The sequence below is a fragment of the Chelonia mydas genome, chromosome 3 (genome assembly GCF_015237465.2).
Source record: "Chelonia mydas isolate rCheMyd1 chromosome 3, rCheMyd1.pri.v2, whole genome shotgun sequence".
Lineage (NCBI taxonomy): Eukaryota > Metazoa > Chordata > Testudines > Cheloniidae > Chelonia > Chelonia mydas.
The window spans coordinates 203,379,176-203,406,820 of NC_057851.1; the positions used below are offsets into that span (position 1 = coordinate 203,379,176).

A 27,645-nucleotide genomic window follows, 5' to 3' on the forward strand; every position below is an offset into this window, starting at 1 on the left:
GATTGCTAAATGTGTCTAAAACAGATGCGTTCTGTACAAATCTAGCTGATTATTGTTCCTACATTACCTATGGGAAACTATTCTCACTGAGTTGTGGGCAATTTCCTGATGCCCAGGAGCTACTCCCTACTTATCACAGAGAAGATTTTAGAGTTGGAAAAAGCTATCCTAAAAGATGCTTTCCTGCTCCTGTATGCAGCACAGTGAATAATCTTGCCCCACTGTAGATGAACAATACTTTGCACTTCAATAGCAGTTCCATCTGAGGATATCAAAGCTCATTATAAACATTAAAGGTTCAGTGATTTGCCCAAAGGGAATGCTATTTAGAGATTGAATTCTTAATCTAAAAATGTAAAGACTGAAACCATAATCCAAACCCTGATCAAATCCAACTACGAGCCTATCTAGCTATATCCTAGCTCTTGTCACTTTAATAACAAATGAAAACTGCTATGAATACTTTACTTTGTCAAACAGTTGAAAAATATTATTACTTCTGAATAGCAGCTTAAAATAGAAAATGGGATCCTGAACTTCACTAATGGATGCTGTACTCATGGTACAATACTCTGAAGGTCACTCTGGTTGACCCCATTACAAAAAAGATTGTTAAAACTTTCCAGTGTAAAGATTTATTTATTTAAATAAAGGGTGATAAGGAAGTGACCTCCCTGACGCCAACAAGGGGATTTGGGCACTGTAGCATTAGTTAGGTCTGCAATAGGGTCCTTTTCCTTTTTAAAAGAATCTGAAATGCACTGAACTATTAACACAAAGTTAGTTTGCATAGGCAAAAATCAGTCAGGAAGTTCAAGGTTCCAACAGCATAATTAACTCAGCTATAAATATGGGCTTTCCCCGCATTCCTGTTTTTCTGACTAAACATATAGCATTTAAATCAATATACATAAAGCCAGCAGATTGTGCAACATCACTGCTGAAATTTAACTCTGGCTTTTCCTCATTTTAGAGATCTTCAGTGTTGAACAAATGTAGTTGTTTATATTATTATTATTACTGATAAAAGTAGTCAGGAACTGTCTCTCTCCTCACTGGAACAATTTAAGTCCATCGGGAATACACATGCTCTGTTCTCAAAAGAACTTTCCACTTTTAATATGGAAAGGAATGATTACTATTTTCCCAGATTCTGTTCCTTATTAAGTTGGGTCAGACACAAATGAAATAATTAGCCCAAAGAAAGCTCATCTGGATGAAAAGGAGATATTTAGAGTATAATCTAATAAAAAAGTAGATAGGTGAACTGATGTTTCTAGAAAGAACCCAAATGCCAAATAAAATTCCTTTTAGTTAGCACAGCCTCCTGAACCAGTGATTGGGCTGATTTATTCCCACTTGATTTAGAAACCAGGGAGGTGGCCATCTTTCTCATGTCTTATATAGCCTAGGAGAGTGGTAGACTTTAGTAATGAAAAGTTTTACGTTTTCCCCTTTCCCATATCCCCCCCTAAGGATGACAGAGCAGTAATTTTATATACAAACAGAAAAGCCTATTCTTTATGTAGCACAGTTATACATGAGTGCTCACTGCAGCATTATACTTTGATACACAAGGAGATGTTGTGGAAGATGTGTTTGCTGAAGCAACTGAAGGGGTATGGCTGATTGGGGTTGAAGTCACTCTGCACAGGTATAATTCTGGATAACAGAGAGATATTCTCTCTGGGCGTATTGCCAAGTAGTTTTAGTGTTTAGGCTGCAGTTACTTGTCTTTGCCGCCTATAGCTGCATCAGCTCAGGCCCTATGGTCTTTGAACCAATTCTCAGTCATATTAGAATTGTGACTTGTTAAAGAACATACAAGGTATGAGATCACAATTCAGTTGTAGAATTTTCTTCATGGACTATAATATAGGAATGCATTTGCTTGCAGCTGTTAAATATCACTCTTTTCTGTTATGAAGAGCTGACAAGGGGAAGTGTCCCCCGGAACGTACCAGGTTGAGCTTTTATTGATGTATGTCAAAGATTTTTCTGTAAGCTTGCATATGCATTCAGAGTGTTTGGGGTCTCTGGGCTGTTCCAGAATGTGTATGTGTGGTGATCAACTGGAGCGTGTTTTCTGTAGCAGAAGGTCGGTTGAGATCAGTAGAGCTCCATGTGGGTGCAAGAGGGTCTGCCCACGCATTGTAACAACGTACAGAATTGGGACCCTACCAAGCAATCTTATTTCTGAACGATCTGCTTTCTGTGCAGCCTGACAAAATTTTAAACTTCTTCCTCGCATATAATCAACTTCAGCTTTCATACTTAAATTACTATCATGTTTTGAATTTCTGTAGCTCTTTTCACCTAAAGATCTGAAAGCACTTTACAATTAACTGAGCATCACAAAATACCCCCGTGTAGTAGGTGAAAATTATTTCCTTTCCTTTTACAGATGGGAAAACTGAGGCAGAGAGCAGGTAAGTGGCTTGTTTAAGGTCAGACAGCAGTTTGTACTCCTGATACCTTGTCTCAGTTTCTAATCACTGGGCCAGGCTTTCTCCTCATTGTTGCCAGAACTGTGCTCCAAGAATGGCTAGACTATGCCTTATAATTATTATAAAAGCAAATTGTGTTCAATTAATAATTTCCATTTGGTATCCAGATGGCACCAACAACAAAGGCTTTGAAAGGGTTACTATCTTTGAACTCTGACATATAAAGCACACAGATTTTGGCCCATAAGGAATATTTATTAAAACTTTGTTGAGACAATTCTCTTTCTATTTTGAATAAAGAGACTCAGTTTTGTACCTACAAGTCTATATTTTAGTAATGAGCGTGATAGCTACAGGCAACTTCTGACTCTGATTCATACTGATGTCTAAGGGTATGAAAATAAATTGTTTCAAAGGATTACAAACATCCCCCTAAAGAGATTCTAGTCATTGACGGACAGGATGGTGGTAACCTAAGCTCAGAATCCACATAGCCAACCCACAGTACAGGAGGAAACCAGAGACTGTTGAGTGCCTTGCACTGACCTACATCCCAGTAGCCATGATGTACTGTATACAGGGACTGCTGATCTAGAGTAAAAAGAAAAGGGAGTACTTGTGGCACCTTAGAGACTAACAAATTTATCCGAGCATAAGCTTTCATGAGCTACAGCTCAGTTCATGCTGTAGCTCATGAAAGCTTATGCTCAAATAAATTGGTTAGTCTCTAAGGTGCCACAAGTACTCCTTTTCTTTTTGCGAATGCAGACTAACATGGCTGCTACTCTGAAAACTGATCTAGAGTGGCTCAAATTTTGGGTGCCAAACATACGATACTGTAAAGGGCCCTGCTTTCCAGAGGGCAGGGGTTCAGCACTTTCTGAAAATCAGATACTTCCAGAATGTTTCAAGCTGGGCAAGCACAATCACTAGGCACATCTGAAAATTAGACCTAACTGCTTTCCAAGGGGGAAAGGCAAAACTTGGGACAACACAACACAGCTTTTAAAATTACCTTATCATAAACTCATTGAGATGTGCCAGTGGACAGGAAGAAAAACCCTAAATGCTGTACGATCAGAAAGGGGTAACCAGCTGTCTGGGTTTGGACTTCAAGCTGTCTAAGATAATTGCAATTCCTCTTTCTTAAATGGAATTACAATTTTTAAAGGTTAGTCTGGAGGTACAGATGATCTTGCTACTAGGATGTTCATGTTTTTAAAAATATGTGGTGAGAGAAGTAACCCTTTAATGATGAGACGGAACAGCACTGACAGTCATTTTGGTTGACATTTCACTTGAAAATTGTGTTTAATTATATAAAAAGTGTTCATATTTACATTTTAAATATTATTTCTAATACACCTGAACTGCCAAAGGACTTGGGCACTGTACAATGTTAAATGTACAAAGCACATTAATCAATTTGAATGTTGAAGATGTTTTGATTAAGCTAATCAAGGAAGTCTTCTAAAGAGAAAGCGGCAAAAAGATTTTGAGGGAGAGAACTACAGGGTCAGCAGCCATCTACTTTCTTTTTCAGAAAAAAGATTTTAGGGACATTTTAAAAGAGAGGAGAGATGGGTTAGGATGAATATGAAAGGAGAGGAAGTTTCAAACCCTAAAGTTCATCACAGCAAGGCATGCTACTGAAAGCCCGATGATAATAAGTAGCAGCAAAAGCATCCCTAATATGCAGGCAAGCCTCTGGAAGAGGCAAAAGGAGACAGTCTGCAATATACCCAGGGCCTACACCATTAAGGGTCTTACAAACTGACAGGGCCAACTTAAAAACTCAATTCACCATTTTTTACAGAACCACCAGACTTCCGGCATCTCATGCAACACCCACACATGTAGCTACCCCCCATATTTTATGCAGCCAGCTGGGCTGTAGGAATGACTGCAACTTTGGCTGCTGGCTATCAGATGCACCCAACAGCTTCCGTTTCATCTGATGCCTGAGGGAGTTATATGCTTAAATTCTGGAGGAGATTCTCTCTTACTAGATATTAATTAGTTTAATTGTTTTTAAAAAACAGTCAAAGTTCATTTTGTCTCAGAACATACAGAGTCAAACAATAAGCTGTCATAAAAGCAGTGGTTTTTTTCAATCCAGTCACCTTAAGACTGAAATAGCTGCTAGTGAAAAACATTCTATCCTAGAAAACATCTAATCATGGATTTGTATGGAATCAATATGTAGGAAACTAAGAACATATCTAATTCACAAAATAATCACACTGTAATAGCTTGTTATGCTACATCTTTATCATATTAATTCACTTTAAACAGTTTAAAATAAATATATCATTTTACTAGCAGAAGTGTGTATAAATTAGAAGAATGGAGATAAGCCAATCAGTTACTTAAAACCTGATCCTGCAAATACATGTGCAAGATAAACTTAATGCCCTGCAAGCAGTTCTGTTGGCTCCAGTGGAACTATTCAGTTAAGGACATGTGTACGTCTTTGCAGGGTTGGGGTCTAATATTGTAGCTGGGCAGATGGTTAGACGGATATTGTCACCCTTTTTTTTTTTTTTTTTTTTAAATCGATTAAAAAAAATCCAAAGACTTCACTGGGAGTTGGACTGGACTCTGACTACACTGGGAAAACTATTAAACTGACCCTATGAATAAGACACTGTCCAATGTACAAAGTAAATGGAGAAGAAAAAAAAAGAAACTTTTTTTCCCTGTCTCCCATTAGCTTTTCAGCTGTAGTAATCTTAGTTGATGTTTGTAACTATTGTAGATGCAAAATGTTAATACAAAATGGGATTTTCATGTTGACAGAGTCAGTATAAAAAACAGAAGAGTGTTAGACAAACTGCTCGTGTTATAAAAATGTGGTCTTTTTTCAAGACTTACATTTGTTGAAAAAGCTGCTTTGCCTGCATTGTTGAATTGTGACGCTACATGGAGCAGAAATGTAACAACGTGTCTGTAGAGCCCATGCCAGGTTTGTATAGCGACAGCCACTCCTATTCACTGGTAACAAGAGACAGCCTGTGGAGGAAGATGCAAAATTGTGAAGATATTTTTATTTTCAGGTGAAAAGTATCAGCCATAAAAAGACTTTAAAAGGTTGATTTCTTTAAGAAACCCACAATTATCTCAGCAGGCTTCCACCTTCTGTCCCTGGACTTCATGAGGTGAGGTACTTGGGGAGAAGGGAAAGTAAAGATAGGTACCACACAACACACATCGATATGTTTAAAAATAATCAGCAAAGGACTTCTTCCATATCACTGGCAGAGATTACAAACAGCCTCTAGAAAAGGAGTGATATTTTCCATCCATCAGGTATATGACAATGGTAAATAATAAACACATTCCAAGATATAGGCACCCTCTAAAGAAAATCTGAAGACAAAGTCAGCCCATTGAAAAGTGCTATTCTAATGCCCTCCTAAAGTGTTAATGAGGATCATATCACAGTTTAGTAAGGAATCCTATAGGTTACACATCACAACACAGGTTGAGAGGGAACATTTAGAAAATCTGGCAGGAGAATGTCTCCCCATAACTGAAAGGCCCTTCCCACCTTTTGTCAATTTTGGTTGTGCTTCCAGATCCACCCATAGCTCAAGTGGCCAAAAATGCCTCCCCCCCTATGTTTGGTACAAAGGTGACCATTTCTTTCTCATGCAGACCTAGCCAATTATTCACATCCTTGTCACCTGCAGACTGGATTAATGCAATGCACTGCACAAGGGGTCATATCTTGAAGATTGCTCAGGAGGTGCAGCTGATGCAGAATACAGCAGCTGTTTTATTAATTGTGCTAGCTACAGGGAGCCTATTAAATCAGTATCCAGGGAGTGCTCTGGCCTCCTTTTTCGGTTTTAGCTGCAAGTCAAGGTGCTGGTACTGATTTTTAAAGCCCAACATTGTTTGGGTCCTAGGTACAAGAGACGGTGCCATACAGCAACTGACAGCATCTGATCTACTCTACCTCTCTGGCTTAGTCCACAGATACATCGATATAGCTACATCCGTCAGGGGAGTGAAAACCCCCACATTTCTTACTGACATAACCCCCAGTAGAGATGCAGCCATGTCAATGGAAAAGTGCTTCCGTTGCCGTAACTAATGTTGTCTGGGGAGGTGGTGCTCCTACATGGACAGGAAAAACTCTTTCTGTCGCTGTGTGATGCATCGACACTACAGGGCTATGCCTATATAGTATCCGCCAAACAGACTTGCCTTCACCCAGAGCCCCTAGATGTGAATGTCTGGTCTAGGGGGCAGAGCTTTTTCAAAGGAAGGTATATGACTTGAATTCACTTCCTAAGTCTGCTGACCCTTCAGGATACAGGATAAGTTTTGTTCTCTCAGGCTTTTGCCCAAAGTAATGGAAGTTGAGCATATTTTTATTTACACACTAGCATGGGGTTACGTTTCTTTAAATTTGAGCTGACCTGGGTCATTTGAATTTGCTATTGTTTCTTTCTAAAATAAACCACATACACCAAAACAGTATGCATTTTGAAGAAACTAAAATAAAAATGGGGACAGGTCTTGAAAGAGACTATTCAAATGTAGATATTCATTAATGAACTAAATCCAAAACAAACTACTTTCTCATAAAGAAATTGGATTCTTAAATTCAATCTTTCCTACTAGATTTTAAAAGTACAAAATAAGCATTGATCATTGCCATATACTATTATCTTCCAATACAACTGATCTAGTGGTCCATTTCTCAAAGTTAGGGTAATTAATTCACCTAGACAACTGACAATTTATTAATTTACCTGGGCCCTGTATCAGCAGCAATTTTTAAAAAAAATTCCTTAATATTTTATATAAATTAATATGTTACTTTAAGTCTTCTTTAAACGAAAATAAGTTATTTCTGAGGAAAATTTGTTTGATTGCTAAAAAGTCCATTATGAAAATATTCTGAGCTCCTGTAAATTTCTGCAAAATAAAAAGCTGCCCACAAATAGATGCTAAAAAAATAATAGCAATAGAAAAGTGACCTGTTTATTCTTAAAATCCTGGTTAAGTCATTAGGGAATCCAGTGCAAGTCAAACTTATTAAAATAACCCATTAAGCATAATATGAAATGCACACAAGATATATTGGCTAACATTCAAATCCTGCATCCCTTACACATTCCAAAGTCCTACTCAATTAATAGGTGTGTTGGGTATGTAAAGATAATATTCAATTAAATAATCTGTTTACTAGAACCTGAACTAAACAAAAGCCCCTACTTCTGGTCTAAAGTTTTGTATCTTCAAGCTGCTGCTTCTTTCCCCCCCCTTTTTTTTTGAAAATGGCAAGCAGTAAATCTACATTAGATGAACAATTCATCTTAGGACAACTGCTCATGGCAATTATATGAATGATTTATTTTATCTTTGAGTCTCATGCAAATGAGAGAGATTACTTTTAAAAAGTTAGTCATTTAATCTATAAACTAATTTCATTTCATATTATTTTGTAATATTTCTGATTTCCCTTGTTACACTCCTAAATCTTCCACAGCTGTAAACTGCTATCAATAAAACCATTTCAAAATGGTTTGCAATACCATCCTGCCCTCTTACTTCGTTTATGAATCTTGTCACACCTCAAATACTACTTCACCAATAGAACAATTAATTCTTCTCCAAACTTTACAGTTCTTCCAATTCAGTAATAATGAGCTTTCCATATACCTGAGCACATTCTCTACTGATAAAAAAAATTCCTCAGTAGAAATAATGATCAGCATTTAATTAAACTCCGATTTTTCACTTCTGCAAAAAAGCTGCCTTATTTGGACAGTTTGTGGGAACACAATCAAGAGTATTTTATGTTTAGTCGCACTCAGAGGGATGTCCAATCAATAGATTAAAAAACAGCCTTTGGGACCTAGGGCAGCACAGACATTTGGGGCTAGATTTTGTTCTTAGATTGCGTATCAGAGTGAATAAGCTGTTGTGTGGTACTCGTCATTTGCGTCTTAATTAGTCTGGTTGTAAATGTCCTTCATGGATCAAAATGATCATGACACTGTACTGTAGAGCACAGCAAGAAAAATGAAAAGCATTCATTTGAAAACAAATCACAGAATGTGCTTCCTTTGCTCTTCATTAGCAAAAATGTCCCTGCTATGTTTCTTTGCTTTTGTAGATTTTAAATCTATTAAAAAGAAAATTCCACACGCGAAATAACAGTCTGCTTCATGCTAACGCTAAAGGGCTCATGGTAGTCAAAGAAAGTGAATGCAAAGACAATGAGATCAGGGAATAACAGTGTTTGGTTAAAAACAAACAAACAAAAAACAGTTCAAGAAGGATTAAAAGTGAACAGGGGAGGTAGCCCAAAAACGAATCTCAAAAACTAGATTAGCAAGGGAAAGCAGCAGGCAGTGGAACCAGATGGGTGATCAATATGGAAACTGAATTCAGCTAGGATGAGAGCAGGAGGATGCAGATGAGTAGAAAGTCAGTCAAGCCTCAAAAGAGGGAAGAAAAGAAACCAGATGAACACTGCATCATAGCAATAAAAGGAAGCTGGACATGGGAGAAGTCTGATTGGTCTCAGGAGGCCTGGTGATCGGGAGCCAGCTGCCAGGGGAGAGAAGGTACTATTCCTGGCCCTCCCTACCCCTAGCAGCACTTTCTAAGCATCTTGGGTGAAATTCTGGCTCCCCTGAAATCAATGTCAAAACTCTTATTGTCTTGAATGTGGACATGATTTCACCCCCGAATGCTTCGTACAGAGGCAGCTAGCTACCAGGGTGCAATTTATGATAACTAAGCCTGGTCTACACTAGGAACTTATGTCGGTATAACAAGTCGCTCCAGGTGTGTAGAAAATCCACCCCCCGAGCAACGTAGTTATACCGACTTAACCCCTGGTGCAGACAGTACTATGTGGACGGCTGGCCTTCTCCTGTCAACATAGGTAGCATCTGCATCAAGTGCTACAGCGGCACAGCTGCCCCGATGCAACACTGTAAACGTAGACAAGCCCTTACAGCTAGAGAATTCTGGCCTTGAGTTGAAAATCAAAATTAGGTATCTAGGGACCCAAAGTGGCTTTGATGACAATATTCAGAATATTTTGGTCTCTGAACTGCAGTGGAACAGAGGACGATACAGCAGAAAAGCATCATTCCCACGTCCTGAATCTCTGAATGCTGGTATTTAATATACCCACACACTGCTGTGCACATACTCCCACCGAGAGAACAGACATTTTAAAAAGCAGAGACAAAACAGGAAAAATATTTGTGGAGGGGAAATAGTTTGGAAAGTCACATCTCTATATAAAAACATTCTGAAATGCAGTTATATACATTAGTTGCCATGTCGTACACACTACTTCCTGTAACTTTTCAAAAGGGCAGCACCTATGTCTGGATTTATTTTTTTTAAAAATTCTTTCATACTAAAGCATTTCCTACGCATGGTCATAAACTATTCAGCATTTAATTGGGACCCTGGCTCTCGAGACAAAGGAGACACATGTCAAGAAAGCAACACTTTGCTTTTAACCAGCAGAGAACAAGTCAGAGCAGAAAGGAATGCATACTTGATGGGTTTTCTGCTCTATAATAAAAAAAGCCAAAAAACATGCTGTCACTGCATACTTCTAGATTGTAAACATAATATACAGCAGCTAAGGTTGTGCACTAATCTTAAGGCCTGTCTTCACAGCAACAGTTAGTGCAAGTTAGTATTCGCTAGATCAGGGGCCAAAGCCAGACTGCCAGATGCTTTTGAACAGACCGTGAAATCTTTTTATTTACTTATCATCATCACTACTGTTATTGCAGTGTGAAAAATGTGTCTCTGGAGTCTGGACCTTGACTAGGAAATGTGGAACTTGACAAAAAATAACGCCCTGCTCTTGTTAGTCCACTGGAACTAGCCTAGTGAGTGAAAAAGTGACCACACGACAAAACAATTCTAGGGTTCGTGTTCCCAGCGTGGGCAGGCAGACACGTGCTAGCTCTGCTTGTGCTAGGGTGCTAAAAGCAGCAAATATGGCTGCAGTGGCTCAGGCTAGCCACCTGTGCATGATCCCACCTTGCCATGTTCTCGCGTGGCTAGCCCAAGGTACCGCGACCACGCTGCTGCTTTTAGGCCACTTCCTCAAGCAGAATAGTGCATGTACGTTTACTGGCGCTGGGAAGCATCCTGCCAGGCACTTAAATTCACCCATGGTAGTATTTAGATTTCTAGTATTAGTATACAAGCACTTACTAAATATCGACACATTTTATAAGTGCTTGTATACAAATGCTAGAAGTCTACATACTAAGATGGGTGAATTTGAGTGCCTCCTATCAAATGAAGATATTGGTCTAAAAAGTTTCACAGAACCTTTGCGGAACAATGATAATCAACGGGACATAGTAATGTCAGGGTACAAAATATATAGCAATGACAGAGTAGTTGTGCTGGTGAGGGAGTGGCACTATGGGAAAGAAAGCACAAAGTCAAATATACTAAATATCTTAAATGAATCAAACGGTACCATAGAATCTCTATGGATAGCAATTCCATTCTTGAATAGTAAGAGCAGAGCACTAAGAATGTACTACCAATCACCTGATCAGGATGGTGACTGTGAAATGCTCACAGAGATTAGAGAGGCTACAAAAATAAAAAACAATAATAATACGGGATCAAAATATCCCCAAGTTGACTGGGAACATGTCACCTCAGGACAGGAGGCAAAGATAAAATTTCTAGATACCATTAATAACGGCTTTTTGGAGCAGTGAGTCCTGGAACCCACAAGGGGAGAGGTAACTTTTGATTTAGCGCAGGATCTGGTGCAAGAGGTGAATATAGCTGAACTGCTCAGTAATAGAAACCATAATTTAATCAAATTTAACATTCCTGGGGGTGGGATACCAAAGAAGTCCACCACAGTAGCATTTGTTAAGGAAACGTTAGCACATGTGACTCCATTTTGGTTTGGGGCCCACCATTGTTTAAATGCCAGCACATCATACACCAGGAGGAGTGATCCTTAGATACTGAATCCCTGTGAAAATCCTCCTCCTCGTCTCCAGTCTGCCTTGACTCCCAGTATCTGTTTTTTGTCAGTCTCTAACTCCCTGTCTCTTGGCCTTGATGTGAGGCCTCCCATCCTGATAATAAAGGTTACTGATGCATGGCTTTAGGACCATGCTGTGTAATTAACATACTGGTATAGCACGAGGAATGCACCAAGCAGGGATAGGTGGTAGATAAGACAAGGGTTTGTTTATTGGCTAAGGTTTCCAATGCACGAGGGCAACATGCTTTGCTAAAAAGTATATAACCTTTGTATAATCTGTATTCAGGGTCCCCTCCTGGCTAGCAGGGGGGGCACCACGCTCGAGCGTATTAAACTTAGTGTCTTTTGGGAACTCTGCAGTTGTGGACTTTGTTTATGTGCCTCAGCCTAGATTCGAACTGTGCGTGTCCTACCAGGTGTAATTCGCAGCATTGGTGTGCGTGTCCTACCAGGTGTAATTCGTAACACATTCAACTTCAAAAAAGGGGAACTACACAAAAATAAGGAAGCTAGTGAAACAGAAAGGAACAGTTACAAAAGTGAAATGCGTGCTAGCCGCATGGAAACTTTAAAAACACCGTAACAGAGGCTCAAATTAAATATATACCCAAAATAAAAAAAGTAGAGAGAGGACCAAAAAAACCCAAAAAACCCAACAACAAAAAATGCCACCAAGGCTGAACAACAGAATAAAAAGAGGCAGTTAGAGTCAAAAAGATATCCTTTACAAATTGTAAGTAACGTCTTAGTGAGGTAAACAGAAAGAAGCATAAACTCTGACAAGTCAAGTGTAACAGCATAAATAGGCAGCCCAAAGAAGAATTTGAAGAGCAACTAGCAAAAGACACAAATTCACAAAAAAAGGTTTTTTTACATGCATCCGAAGCAGGAAGCCTGCCAACAAATCAATGAAGCCTCTGGACGACAGAGATGCTAAAGGAGCACTCAAGGAAGACAAGGCCATTGCAGAGAAGTTTAATGAATTCTTGGTATTGGTCTTCACTGATATAGAGGATGTGAAGGAAACTCCCACACCTGAGCCATTCTTTTTAGGTGACAAATCTGAGGCTCTGTCCCAGAATGAGTTGTCAACAGTGGAGGTTTTGGAACAAATTGATACATTAAACAGTAATAAGTCACCAGAACCACATGGTATTAGCCCAAGAACTATGAAGGAACTCAAATATGAAATTGCAGAACTACAAAGTGCAGTACATAACCTATCACTTAAATCAGCCTCTGTACCAGATGACTGGAGGACAGCTAATGTGATGCCAATTTTTAAAACAGGCTCCAGAGGGGATCCTGGCAATTACAGGCCAGTATACCTAATTTCAGTATCATGCCAACAGTTTGAAACTACAGTAAAGAACAGAATTATCAGACACAGATGAACACAATATGTTGGGGAAGAGTCAACATGACTTTTGTAAAGGGAAATCATGCCTCATCAATCTATTAAAATTCTTTGGGGGTGGAGTGTCAAACAAACATGAGGACAAGGATGATCCAGTGGATACAGTGTACTTGGACCTTCAGAAAGCCTTTGACAAGATCCCTCACACCAAAGGCTCTTAAGCAAAGTAATCTGTCATGGGATAAGAGGAAAGGTCCTCTCCTGGATAAGTAACTTGTTAAAAGTTAGGAAACAAAGGGTAGGAATAAATGGTCAGTTTTCACAATGGAGCGAGGTAAAGAGCGAGGTCCCCCCAAGGATGTGTACTGGGACCAGTACTGTTCAACATATTCATAAATGTTCTGGAAAAGGGAGTAAACAGTGAGGTGGCAATGTTTGCAGCCAATACAAATTTACTCAAGACAGTTAAAGCCAAAGCTGACCGTGAAGAGTTACAAAGGGATCTCACAAAACTGGGTGACTGGGCAACAAAATGGCCGACGAAATTCAGTGTTTATAAATGCAAAGTGATGCACATTGGAAAACATAATCCCAACTATGCATACAAAATGATGGGGTCTACATTAGCCATTACCACTCAAGAAAGATCTTGGAGTCATTGTGGATAATTCTCTGAAAACATCCACTCAATGTGCAGTGGCAGTCAAAAAAGCAAACAGAACGTTGGCAATCAGTAAAAAAGGGACAGATAAAACAGCGGATATCAAAATGCCACTATATAAACCCATACTACTCCCATATCTTAAATAGTGTGCAGTTCTGGTCACCCCAACTCAAAAAAGATATATTAGAATTGGAAAAGGTACAGAGAAGGGCAACAAAAATGATTGATTAGGAGCATGGAACAGTTTCCGCATGAGGAGAGATTAAAAGGACTGGGACTGTTCAGCCTGGAAAAGAGATGACTAAGGGGAAATATGACAGAGGTCTGTACAATCATGAAAAGGATGGAGAAAATGAATAAGGATGTGTTATTTGTCCCTTCACATAACACAAGAACAAGGAGTCACCCAATGAAATTAATAGGCAGCAGGTTTAAAACAAATGAAAGGAAGTACTTCTTCACACAACACAGAGTCAACCAGTGTAACTCGTCAGGGGATGTTTGAGGGCCAAAACTATAACTGAATTCAAAAAAAGAATTAGATACATTCCTGGAGGACAGGTGCATCAGCAGCTATTAGCCAAGATAGTCAGGGAGGTAACCCCATGCTCTGGGTATCCCTAAGCCTCTGACTGCCAGATGCTGGGACTGGATGACAGAGGATGGATCACTAGATAGTTGCTCTGTTCTGTTCGTTCCCTATAGAGCATCTGGCACCGGCCACTGTTGGAAGACAAGATATTGGGCTAGATGGACCACTAGTCTGACCCAGTATGGCCATTCTTATATTCTTATGCTGTGTAGACATACCCACAGCGTTTGTATTAGCAGCTGATGAATTGTAACTCAAGTTACTGCATCCGCAGTGCACTGTAAACTTCAGTGTCAGCAGCACTTCCGCTTCAACCCATACCCCCTTATGAGCCAGGTAACTCGAGCTTGAAGCATCACTTAACTTGAGCTACAGACTTTTATGTGTGGACGGGAATCAGGTTATGGGAAAATCTTGTATGGGTCAGGCTAACAATGCAGTGAAGACAAGCCCTTATGCACTATGATTCCTCAGTAGAAAAAGCATTCCAGGTTAAAAATGACCTTAATAAAAGCACTGCTACTCAATTTTTCTCCCCCAAAAGTAACAGCAGTGGCTGAAAATCTAGTCTCAAGATATGTACAAACGTGAGTAAAATTAAAGATGAATAAAAATATTCTGATCTGGATAAGGGAAAACATACAGAAAATAACTATTATTTATGCAAAGTGACATCCACAAGAATCCGCTTTGTAACACAAGCTGTCTTTCTGATGAAAGGCTGTTTTACCTCCACACCCACTTCCTTGTAAGCTACGGCAGCAGCTCTCAACCAGGGGGTCCAGGGCCCCCCACAGGGGGCCATAAGCAGATTTCAGGGGGTCCACCAAATACACCAGAGAGCAGGGCCAGGGTTATACTTGCTAGGGCCTAGGGCGGAAAGCCAAAGCCCAAGCCCTGCCACCAGGGGCTAAAGCCAAAGTCTAAGCAATGTAGTTTTGCGGGCCCCAGCCCATGGTGTGGGGCTGTGGGCAACTGCCCTGCTTGCTACCTCTTAATGCTAGCACCTGGCTTTTAATCTACTGGATACGCAGAAGAACAGTTGCTGTGGGACAGGCGGGCTGTGGAATTTTTATAGCATGTTGTGGGACCCTGAGAAAGAAAAAGTTTGAGAACCCCTGAGCTATGTAATATCGGCCTTTACTTTAACAGTACATCTGTTTAATACTTAGGATCCAGGAATTTGGTCATAAGGATTATGTAATGTCTGCAGGCTGTAAATCGCTTTCCATTCTAACTAGAATCTCAATATATTCTTGAGAGCAAATGTACTCAACATTCAGGAAATTTATTTCACTATGGAATGTGGTGTTCTGCAGAATCTGAGCACTAATTAATTTTTATAGTCAGCAGCAGTTTAATAATCCCCTCTGCTGCTGTAATTATTTTCTACACAAATTTAATACAGAAAACCATTCTTAACGAAGTCTGTCCTTGTAAGAAGAAAGACTGCATGAAGCTGGTTTAAGCAGCACGATCTCCATTGGTAAGATTTATTTTTCAAAGAGCTATCAAGATTTTTATTGCTTAGTTAAAATTGGCTAGGTGTTATTCCAGGGTTCTGAATGGAAAGCTCCAGTCTGAAATAACTCCACTGTTCAAGAAGTTAATGTACTGATCAAATTCCAACATAGTTATTTTGAAACTATCTACCATATCTCATCTGCACAGAAACCAAGACACACACTGTTGTGTTTTGAACACAAAGAATACACTAAGCACCGAAGTCCCAAAGTAACGCCCAGTGCAGTTATCCACAACTGTGCAGTTATTTCACAATAACTTACAGTTTTTTACATCATCTCATACCCTCCAGAAAGACACAAGTGCTCAATGAATGTGAAGCTTTGAAGACCACTGGTACAAACTCTTCCTTTTAATTAAGTACGTGAACTTTTATGATGAAACTTGAGCAATTTGCCTTCTCCTTAGGAAATGCAAGTTTAAAACACAAGCATGTGACAGGGTACACCACCTGTGTGGGGCCTCAAGGGGACAGTAGGATGGTCAGGTCAGAAAACCCTGAAGCTCCACAATGAGGAGGCAAGCGTTAATCAGCAGATCTAGGAAGCAGCTGAAGTCATTCAGCCTTCCCAGACCACCTCTAAGGAAGAGGTCTGTTCCTACAAATGGATGAGCAACCCAGTGTGACCAGATGAGAGGGAAGGTTTGCCCCAACGAAGGAAACACAGTTGGCCTGATTGCAAGTCCCCTGGTGGATTTGCGATCATTTCCAGCTTCGCTACAGGATTGGCATTACTTTATTGTACACAGTTCTGATGAAGAAAGAGCAGCAATTCACTAACAGCCTTGTTTCATTTTGTTGGAAGCTTCCAAAGAACTATGGCTATAGCCAAACTAGTTGAAAACTTTACTTTGCCTTTGAAGAGGGGGAGGAAGCACTCTCAGAAAGGCAGGAAAGTACCCACTGGTTGCCCAGCTTTCCCAGTGCAAAGCAGGACGCCAGAGAGAAAGGTGTGCTGGAGCCTCCCCTCAAGGCTCTCCCTTTCAAAGAACAACAACAAATCGAAACATTGTTTAAAATAACTCTGATAATTCTTTCTTGCGTGCTTCCCCTCTTTATTTGGCTTTTAGGATTCAGCTGGGACTAAGGCTAGGGCTACTCTAGAGAGCTTTCAGCAGCGCAGCTGCACCAATGCAGCTGTGCTGCTGTAAGATCTCTAGTGTAGCCACTTTAAGCTGACGGGAGAGAGCTCTCCCGTCAATTTAACTAATCCACCCCAATGAGCGGCAGCAGCTGTCAGTGAGAGAAGCTCTCCTGCCAACAAAGCGCTGTCCACACCGGTGCTTAGGTTGGTGTAACTTATGTTGCTCAGGGAGGTGGCTTATTCACACCCCTGAGCGATGTAAATTATCCTGACTTCAGTGGTAGCATAGGCATAGCCTTAGTCTCAGTGTCTGGCAGTACTATCACTATGCAAAAGGTGCAACCTTTTCCCCACAAAATGTACATGTATTAACTTTCATGTAGTAGAACTCTAGATAAAAATCGAAGTAAAGAATGTTAACAGGCATTCCTTTAAGATACTAAGTAGATACAAATTAGAGGATTGGCACAAAAGAAATCTGATGAGGTTCAACAAGGACAAGTGCAGAGTTCTGCACTCAGGATGGAAGAATCCCATATACCGCTACAGACTAGGGACCGAATGGCTCGGCAGCAGTTCTGCAGAAAAGGACCTAAGGGTTACAGTTGAAGAGAAGCTGGATATGAGTCAACAGTGTGCCCTTGTTGCCAAGAAAGTTAACAGCATTTTGGATTGTGTAAGTAGGAGCATTGCCAGCAGATCGTGGGATGTGACCATTCCCCTCTATTTGGCATTGGTGAAGCCCCATCTTACTGTATCCCGTTTTGGGCCCCACACTACAAGAAGGATGTGGAAAAATTGGAAAGAGTCTGGCGGAGGGCAACAAAAATGATTAGGGGGTTGGAGCCTATCACTTATGAGGAGAGGCTGAGGGAACTGGGATTGTTTAGCCTGCAGAAGAGAAGAATGAGGGGGGGATTTGATAGCTACTTTCAACTACCTGAAAGGGGGTTCCAAAGAGGATGGATCTAGGCTGTTCTCAGTGGTAGCAAGTGACAGAACAAGGACTAATGGTCTCTAGTTGCAGTGAGGGAGCCAAGGGAACAGGCTTCAGTGTGCACATGTGGGTGTGTGTGCGTGCGTGCGTGCCCACGCTTTGCCCCCCCAAATATAGCAGTCAAACTATGCCTATGTTTCTGCTTTCTCTTCCTCACAATCTTCTCTGGGTGCTGGGTGAAGACATTTTTGTCTTTGTCTCCACACTAAAGCAGCTGCCTTATGTTGACCTAATGCTGTAGTGTACACCAGGCCTTAGACTATAGTAACTAGCATATCACACCAATTTCCTTTCAGGATTAGCCAAGGCCTTGATCCTCTACTGAGATCAGTGCAGGCGGACCCTTTTGCCCACATGGAATTCACTGCAGGTTCTGGGTCACTGTTCTTTGAAAGGATTCCTTTATGACTAGATTTGAAGTTTCAAAGGTTAAGATGCATGAATTAAATTCATAGAAAAAAAAATCAGATTTTTTTCCAAGTAGAGACGATGTCTCCTCAGCCACTCGTAATGAAACACGGATGAAGTCTAAGGAGCTGATCCTTCAAGGCAGGGTGCACATGTACAGTGTGCCATAGCAATCAAAGGGGCTCCACCTGTATGGATTACTTCCAGCATCAGGACTCAAGCATTTCAGCCCCAGTAATGAAAAGCTGAGAAAGCAGGTAAAAACACAGGACCGAATTAAAACAGTGGCGGGCACTTCTCTATGTCGGTCACTCAAACAGTGCAAGTCTGGAAAACTCTGGAGTGCACACCAACCTAAGCTGGAGTACAGGCGGGCACAGGACTGGGCCGCAGGTGGGCAGTACAGGCACACTGCGGGCGCAGTGCTGGGGCACAGGCGGGCACTGCTGTGGCACAGGGGGGCACTGTGCTGGGGTGCAGCACTGAGGCACAGGCAGGCACCGCTGGGGCGCAGGGGTAGGATGCAGGCAGGCAGGGCTGGGGCGCAGGTGGGCACTGTGCTGGGGGGCAGGGCTGGGGGGCAGGCGGGCACTGTGCTGGGGGGCAGGCGGGCACTGTGCTGGGGGGCAGGCGGGCACTGTGCTGGGGGGCAGGGCTGGGGCGCAGGCGGGCACTGTGCTGGGGGGCAGGCGGGCACTGTGCTGGGGGGCAGGCGGGCACTGTGCTGGGGGGCAGGCGGGCGGGGCGCAAGGTTGGGGAGCAGACAGGCAGAAGAACAGGGCTGGGGCACAGGCGGGCAGGACTAGGGGGCAAGCGGGCAGGGCGGCAGGCGGGCAGGAGAACAGAGTTGGGGCGCAGAGCTGGAGGGCAGGGCTGGGGCGCAGATGGGAAGGAGAACAGAGCTGGAGCGCAGGGGGGCACTAAGGCGGGGAGGGAGGGCGGGCGGGCAAGGCTGGGGCACTAGGGCAGAGGAACAGGCAGGCAGGGCAACAGGCTGGCACTAGGGCGGGCAGGGCTGGGGCACAGGGCAGGGGGGCACCAGGACAGGCAGGGCGGGGGCACCAGGGCGGGCGAAGCGAAGCGCACCCAGCCGCGGTCCCGTACACGGCGGGCCCGTTGCACCCCCCGCCAAGCGGCCCCGCGCGAGAGCAGGATCCGGGCAGGGTCCGCCCCGCAGCCGCTGGGGACAGCCCGGGCCACCCACACCCCGCAGGGCAGCGCCGCGCCGCGGCAGCCCCCAGGCGGGCCCGGTCCCCGAGCCCCGCACCCACAGCGGCTCCGCGCTCGGGCGGCCTGTGCGGGCGACGCCGGGCCGGGAGCCGCTGCCACCCCGCCAGGGCGCGGCCCGAGGGGCCTCACCTCTCCACACAGCTCTCAGGGCCCCGGAGCCACACAGCCAGCTCGCCGCCATCTCCCGCCCGGCTCGTGCCCGGCCCGGCCGCCGTACGCAGTGGCCCACCCAGGGCCTGACAGGAGAGGCACCTCGGCAGGGGGGAAGCGGATGTGCGTCGCAGCGAACTGTGCCCGCGACCGGGGAAAGACAAACAGGTTAAACAACGGCCCGCCTCCTCCCCTGACAGTGCCAGCACCAGGGCTACAGGCAGCGGGCCGGACAGCCCTCCTTGGGGGCCTTGCATCAGGACCCCACCAGCCCCGCACAGAGGACGGTTAACCTGCTTCCACGTGACTCTCGCAGCCGCCGCCTCAATCACGTGACCCCCACAGGTTGCCGAAGGAAGACGGCGCGGGCGGTGGCACGCTCCGCCCCGCCCCCGGGCTCTCATTGGGCGAGGGGGCGGGGCAGGCTCAGTCCCCGCCCCCGGGCTCTCATTGGGGGCGGGGCTGCGCCCTGGGCCCCTGGCTCTCTGGGGCCCTGCCAGCACCTGCCCCACCCCCTCCACCTGGTTCCTGCCCCCTTGTGCTGCAGCAGCCCCGGGGCCAGAGGCACCAAGTTGCCCCCCCAGCTTCACCTGCTCCCCTGCGGCTGCCGGGCCCAGGCCCTGAGCGGCCCGGGACTCGGGGCCCGGCTCTGCGGCCGTAGCCCCCTCTTCCCCCGCCGTCAGCTGCAGGGCGGAGGCCCAGTAACTCTCAGGATCTGGGTCCCGCACCTGGACCTGGACTCCAGAGCCGATGGGCGGGGGGCACAGCGCCCGGGGGACCGCTGGGAAGCGGGTGCAGTGGCCCCTCTAGCTGAAGTCCTGAGAGGCTCCATTCCTCCCTGGCGGGGCCTCCCTGCTGGCTTCATGCCCCGCTGTAGGGCATTGCCGTAGTTCAGACAGGAGGCGACACAGGCCCGGGCAGAACTGTACAGAGTCTCCGAGCCAAGGGGAGGTAGCAGAAAGTGTTCGTCAAACGCGGACTTTAGGGTGAGCAAAGGAATCTAGGAGTGTCTTAAACTATGGGCTGAACTGAGTACTTTGAGGTTTGCACCTTCAGAGAAGATTGTTTTCATTATTGTGAAATGCAGAAGAGAAAACTCAGATGCTAAGAAATACCCACAAATATAAAAATACGTAAATTTAATAATCTAGAAATCACACAAGGAAATCTAGACATCTGGGAGAGAACCCAAGAAAACCAAAAGACACCAAGAAATCCAGAAAAGAAACCCAGCATGAGAAATGCAGTATGAGCTCAGCAGTAGTCAGTTGCAGCAGTTTTTCTTGGGTCTTATCTAATCAAATTGTATAAAGGAGATTATTCTGGGGACTTAGCATTTTGTGTGATCACTAATGCTCACCATGTCCGGCCTGCTCCTACTGAAGTCAGTGGCACAACTCTCATTAAGAAAAGGACGACTTGTGGCACCTTCGAGACTAACCAATTTATTTGAGCATAAGCTTTTGTGAGCGCCATTGCTATCCACAGGTTTGGGTCCTTGCCTGAGACAAGGCAAAGTGTAGCAGCACATTTGTGGATTCTTAAGCTCTCACAAAACTCACAGCAGGCAGGTACGCCCACCCGCTGCTGGACTGGTTTAAAATGACTCGAGGGCCCTGCATGGAAGGGCAGAATGGTTTTCAACTGCAGTAGCTAAAGGATGTGGAAAAATTGGAAAGAGTCCAGTGGAGGGCAACAAAAATGATTAGGGGACTGGAACACATGACTTACGAGGAGAGGCTGAGGGAACTGGGATTGTTTAGTCTGCGGAAGAGAAGAATGAGGGGGGATTTGATAGCTGCTTTCAACTACCTGAAAGGGGGTTCCAAAGAGGATGGATCTAGACTGTTCTCAGGGGTAGCAGACGACAGAATGAGGAGTAATGGTCTCAAGTTGCAGTGGGGGAGGTTTAGGTTGGATATTAGGAAAAACTTTTTCATTAGGAGAGTGGTGAAACACTGGAATGCGTTACCTAGGGAGGTGGTGGAATCTCCTTCCTTAGATATTTTTAAGGTCAGGCTTGACAAAGCCCTGGCTGGGATGATTTAGTTGGGGATTGGTCCTGCTTTGAGCAGGGGGTTGGACTAGATGACCTCCTGAGGTCTCTTCCAACCCTGATATTCTATGAATCGAGTTAGCTTAGCATGCTTGAAAAGCCCCCTCAGGACATCAGGCTAACGTGTATGAAGCCATGCTTTAGCCTAGGGCAGTGGTTCCCAAACTGGGGTTCATGAACCCCTGGGGGTTTGCAAAATGTTACAGGGGGTTCTTGGGAAAAAATTCCCTAATGGCGGACAGAGCTGAACCTAGGGACCCCAGGCAGCATGGGGCCAGCAGCACGGAGCCCCTGGACTTCCAAGAGCTAAGCAGATCAAAGCAAGCATCTCTCTCTCACACTGAGGAGATTTAAACTTCAAGACTCCTTATAAGAAATGGAGGTGGATATTTTTTGTTGTTTTTAAAATTAACTAGGCAGCTAGTATTGTTTGTAAAATTATTATGAAGAACAAGTTTAAGCTTCCTTGTAACATGCGTTGTTTGCCTGGACTGCTCAAGACCTGAATGCTTGTGTAGGAGGAACTCTGAGTTGGCTTCTTAAACACCTTCATGCTGTTTCACATCTGATACTCTTTGATGAAACCTAGGAGCCTTGTCTTATAACAGGCTTATTCAAAGTGATACAAGCTACGAAAGTGAGATCTTGGAAGCGTGTTGCCATTTTCATAAATAAAAATACTGTAATAATAAATAGTGTATAATAAGCATGTCATAAAAACAAATTTTATATTTCCAAGATCACTGCTTTTATAATTTATACTCAGGTAAAGGAGAAAATCCCTGGAAATATTCATTTTTAGGAGGGGGTTTGCGAGACTTGACATGTCAGTGAAAGGGGTTCACAGGTTGTTAAAGTTTGGGAACCACTGGCCTAGGGGAAAGGTTAGGTTCATCTGACTAACCCTGCAGAACCACACCTGGGGGATGGGGAGCAGTATAACTGGTTCCATTTCATGTCCATATAAATGGCAAAGAGTAGAAGTATAGCTTCTATCCCTGGGGAGGCCTGCTGAACACTCTGATGCTGTCAGGGCAGGGCGGTGGGGGGACCCTGAGAAGCATTCAGTCCCCATTATAAGAACAGAATCTCCAACATGGGGAGCGTGGGGAACTTGTGATTATTATGGGAAAATCAGAAAAGCTCAATATGCCTGCACTCTCTCATCCATGACCACCCAATTATTGTCCCTGTCCCCCCCCCCCCAAATACCTGTCTCTTGGCTTCAGGAATGTCAGCCTCTTACTGGTCTAACTGGGCTGATTAACTTTCTATTTGACTGGATGAGAGAGCCACCTCCAAACACCAAAAGGTGGGGCTGTGGAAGGAGAGGGCAGATTTGCAGTCAGAGCTCTCTGATATGCAGAGACACCTGTAAGGCACAAAGAGAAGCTGGGGATGTTTGGCACCAACCCTATCTCCATCCTTTTGTCTGGTGAATATTGAAACAGTGTTAGCACAATTATGTTATCAGCTATTTATTTTCAGTAGCCTGATAGATGGAAATTCAATTACAGTTGATGACCTGACAGTATGAAAAACTAAATCAGTTACAGTAGGGTTGTTGTCTGGGCATATAACTTCTGCAGTTTAGTTTGATCTAATTTTTTTTAGCATGAAAATCGAAGTGCTATGCCAATTTAAAATAGTATTAATGATTGATGTGTGAATTGTATTCCTCACAACAGAGTGTGATAATGGAGTTAGAAAAACATTCAAAGACAGCCTGTCTTTTCCATTGAAGGATGAAGAGTGGAATTTGTAATGCCAGCACACACAATATTCAGTGTAATTTGGATTAGGTTTTTGTATTTCTTAACTCAAGTGTTTCTCTCTCTACTCTTTGTTCTGGCAATATGGTAATTTTTTTGACAGCTGCTAACATTAATGCTCATTTGTATTGTATATTGTCTGTAAATCTGTATGTTGTTTTAAAGCTATTTCCTGAAGAACACTTTTCTGTTATAATAATTGTATTGCAAACTAGATGCATTATGCTGCCTTTGTTTTTCCTTAAGAGCAATTTAAGATGTGCAAGAAGGAATGTGGTATCTCTAAACTAGGGCTTGGGCTAACATATACTCCCATTGACTCCAACAGGCTTTGGATCAGGCCCCTAGGACTTTAGATGGGGATGAGGGAAGGTTCTATTTCTTTCTTCCTAGGGAAAGTTGCCGGATCAAGCAGGAATGCTTTGAAAGTTTGTTGGTTTTTGTTTCCACATCAGTTTTTCTTGACTCTCTTTCATTGCCATAAAGGCTTATAGAATGGCTCAATAGATAAACATTAGGGTTACCATCTAGGAAAGAAATTTAGGGGTCTTGTAACACCTAAGCATTGCTCTCAACATCAAGGCAAAGGCAAGGCAAGGAGGCAGATTCCATGCTTACCTATGCTGAGCATTCCGTTTAGAGCATTGTTGCGGGTTTGGAAGAAGGTTCCATCTGTCAGCGTGAGCTGGTGACCCTCCAATGACTGAAACTCAGCTGCCTCTGCTCCAGCAGCACTGCTGATAAATTGTTCTTCAATACCTTCCTAAAAAATCTAATCAAAGTGACAGGGACATTTTTAGTAGATATAATGTAGTTACCTGGGACCATGTGGCACTAGGGTTGCCAGTTTTGGTTGGACATATTCCTGGAGGTTTCATCACATGACAATCTTTAATTAAAGATTAATTTTTAATTTCTGGAGACCAGGGCAGTCCTGGAGCTCTGGCAACCCCATGTGGCACCATCAATTTTTAAGCAGAAATCCCACATAGATCTCAGTGGGGAGTTCTGTTGGGGGGAATAATCAGTGGCACAGTATGGCCACGGAACTGGACTGGTATCAAGATACTGCAGCCAACGGTGGATTTCCTGCGAAAACTAACGGCATTTTAGTGGCCACAGGTTACCAGGACCTTGGTTACAGCCACTACTACGGCAGCGGTACTAACAAGCACTGTATTGCTGGTGATGCTGAGACATGAAACTTGTGAAATTCTTTGCAGCTATTTAAAATTTCAAGGTTTTTAGGCAAAAAAGAAAAGAAAAAAAAAACCCACAGGGTTTTTCTTCTTATATTCTGGCAAAAATTCCAGAGGGCTGATTATGTTCTGCTGACCTACACAGCATTCCCCCCATATTCTGTTAAATACAGTATTTTTCACATTCCGTTTGGAACGGCTGTGTAGGGTTGCTGTCTCCCCCTAAATAGATGCCACCTTCCCACTCAGAGGTGGATGCACTTCACTGGTGGGTGAATGGATCCCTGTACGTTTAGATGGCAAGCCCTGTAAATCGGTAAAGCCCCGGTCCTACAAAAGCGTCCACCAAGCCAGACACATGCCTGTGCCAAATCCGAATTTTATACTATTATCTCTTACTTCCTCTGGGACTCTGCCTGAGCCAACAGTGCCAGAGAGCTTGGGGGGTGGGGGGGTCAGCGGAGGGGCTGTGTAAGTGTCACTCAACGTCATTCTGGCACCTACAATGAAAGAAGTATAAGAAGGTGGTCAGAGCTGATTAACATCCTACTTTGTGGCCCTGGATCCAGCCCAACCAAAAGGTCCCCCCGTACCCACCCTGACAACAAAATGATTTCAGCTCAGACAGGTTTTCTATCTGTGGCGGATACATACACTTCAGGGAATGCTAAGAAGTGATTAGTAAACAGGTCTTTCAGGTCACAATTTTTAAAGACATTGACATCCGTCATGCACATGACATCATTCTGTCTTAGGATTTATACTGCTGCCTGCCACGAGAGCGTCTGAGTGCCTTCCATATAAACTCAAAAGCAATAGGGAAGTCCCTAGTGGACTTCATGGAGGCTCTGGCGCTTCTGTGCGTCCGGTGTAGAACCTCTTGTTGGGTGGGGTTGTTTTGTTTTTGGGTTGGTTTCAGAATTTTGGTTTTTACAGATGGGGAAGCATTTGGGTAGATGGAGAATAATAGAATATCAGGGTTGGAAGGGACCTCAGGAGGTCATCTAGTCCAATCCCCTGCTCTAAGCAGGACCAATCCCCAATTAAATCATCCCAGCCAGGGCTTTGTCAAGCCTGACCTTAAAAACTTCTAAGGAAGGAGATTTTACCACCTCCCTAGGTAACGCATTCCAGTGTTTCACCACCCTCCTAGTGAAAAAGTTTTTCCTAATATCAAACGTAAACCTTCCCCACTGCAACTTGAGACCATTACTCCTTGTTCTGTCATCTGCTGCCACTGAGAATAGTCTAGAACCATCCTCTCTGGAACCACCTCTCAGTTAGTTGAAAGCAGCTATCAAATCCCCCCTCATTCTTCTCTTCCGCAGACTAAACAATCCCAGTTCCCTCAGCCTCTCCTCATAAGTCATGTGTTCCAGACCCCTAATCATTTTTGTTGCCCTTCGCTGGACTCTCTCCAATTTATCCACATCCTTCTTGTAGTGTGGGGCCCAAAACTGGACACAGTACTCCAGATGAGGCCTCACCAATGCCGAATAGAGGGGGACGATCACGTCCCTCGATCTGCTCACTATGCCCCTACTTATACATCCCAAAATGCCATTGGCCTTCTTGGCAACAAGGGCACACTGCTGACTCATATCCAGCTTCTCGTCCACTGTCACCCCACGTCCTTTTCCGCAGAACTGCTGCCTAGCCATTCGGTCCCTAGTCTGTAGCGGTGCATTGGATTCTTCAGTCCTAAGTGCAGGACTCTGCACTTGTCCTTGTTGAACCTCATCAGATTTCTTTTGGCCCAATCCTCCAATTTGTCTAGGTCCTGCTGTATCCTATCCCTGCCCTCCAGCATATCTACCATTCCTCCTAGTTTAGTATCATCCGCAAATTTGCTGAGAGTGCAATCCACACCATCCTCCAGATCATTTATGAAGATATTGAACAAAACTGGCCCCAGGACCGACCCCTGGGGCACTCCACTTGACACCGGCTGCCAACTAGACATGGAGCCATTGATCACTACCCGTTGAGCCCAACAATCTAGCCAACTTTCTACCCACCTTATAGTGCATTCATCCAGCCCATACTTCTTTAACTTGCTGACAAGAATACTGTGGGAGACCGTGTCAAAAGCTTTGCTAAAGTCAAGAAACAATACATCCATTGCTTTCCCTTCATCCACAGAACCAGTAATCATAGAAGGCGATTAGATTGGTCATGCCTGACCTTCCCTTGGTGAATCCATGCTGACTGTTCCTGATCACTTTCCTCTCCTCTAAGTGCTTCAGGATTGATTCCTTGAGGACCTGCTCCATGATTTTTCCAGGGACTGAGGTGAAGCTGACTGGCCTGTAGTTCCCAGGATCCTCCTTCTTCCCTTTTTTTAAAGATTGGCACTATATTAGCCTTTTTCCAGTCATCTGGGACTTCCCCCGTTCGCCACGAGTTTTCAAAGATAATGGCCAATGGCTCTGCAATCACAGCTGCCAATTCCTTTAGCACTCTCGGATGCAACTCGTCCGGCCCCATGGACTTGTGCACGTCCAGCTTTTCTAAATAGTCCCTAACCACCTCTTTCTCCACTGAGGGCTGGCCATCTACTCCCCATGTTGTGATGCCCAGCGCAGCAGTCTGGGAGCTGTCCTTGTTAGTGAAGACAGAGGCAAAAAAAGCTTTTTCCACATCCTCTGTCACTAAGTTGCCTCCCTCATTCAGTAAGGGGCCCACACTTTCCTTGGCTTTCTTCTTGTTGCTAACATACCTGAAGAAACCCTTCTTGTTACTCTTGACATCTCTTGCTAGCTGCAGCTCCAGGTGCGATTTGGCCCTCCTGATTTCATTCCTACATGCCCGAGCAATATTTTTATACTCTTCCCTGGTCATATGTCCAACCTTCCACTTCTTGTAAGCTTCTTTTTTATGTTTAAGATCCGCTAGGATTTCACCGTTAAGCCAAGCTGGTTGCCTGCCATATTTACTATTCTTTTGACGCATTGGGATGGTTTGTCCCTGTAACCTCAACAGGGATTCCTTGAAATACAGCCAGCTCTCCTGGACTCCTTTCCCCTTCATGTTAGTCCCCCAGGGGATCCTACCCATCCGTTCCCTGAGGGAGTCGAAGTCTGCTTTCCTGAAGTCTAGGGTCCGTATCCTGCTGCTTACCTTTCTTCCCTGTGTCAGGATCCTG

The 27,645-nt window shown here is 43.9% G+C and overlaps 1 protein-coding gene across 3 annotated transcripts in view; it reads right to left on the reverse strand.

The window, feature by feature from the left end:
• MRPS5 (mitochondrial ribosomal protein S5) overlaps positions 1–27,645 on the reverse strand; it is a 107,283-nt gene that overhangs the window by 72,701 nt on the left and 6,937 nt on the right. The window contains exons 2-3 of one of the 3 annotated variants that reach the window (XM_043544227.1): positions 23,920–24,073; positions 5,322–5,459 (exon numbers count right to left, since the gene is read on the reverse strand). In XM_043544227.1, the coding sequence (XP_043400162.1) occupies positions 5,322–5,459; positions 23,920–23,932 (151 nt within the window). In that variant the 5' untranslated portion in view covers positions 23,933–24,073. Of the gene's footprint in view, positions 1–5,321; positions 5,460–19,452; positions 19,837–23,919; positions 24,074–27,645 lie in introns of those variants that run through there. The other 2 variants (XM_037896395.2, XM_037896396.2) reach the window with 2 other exon arrangements.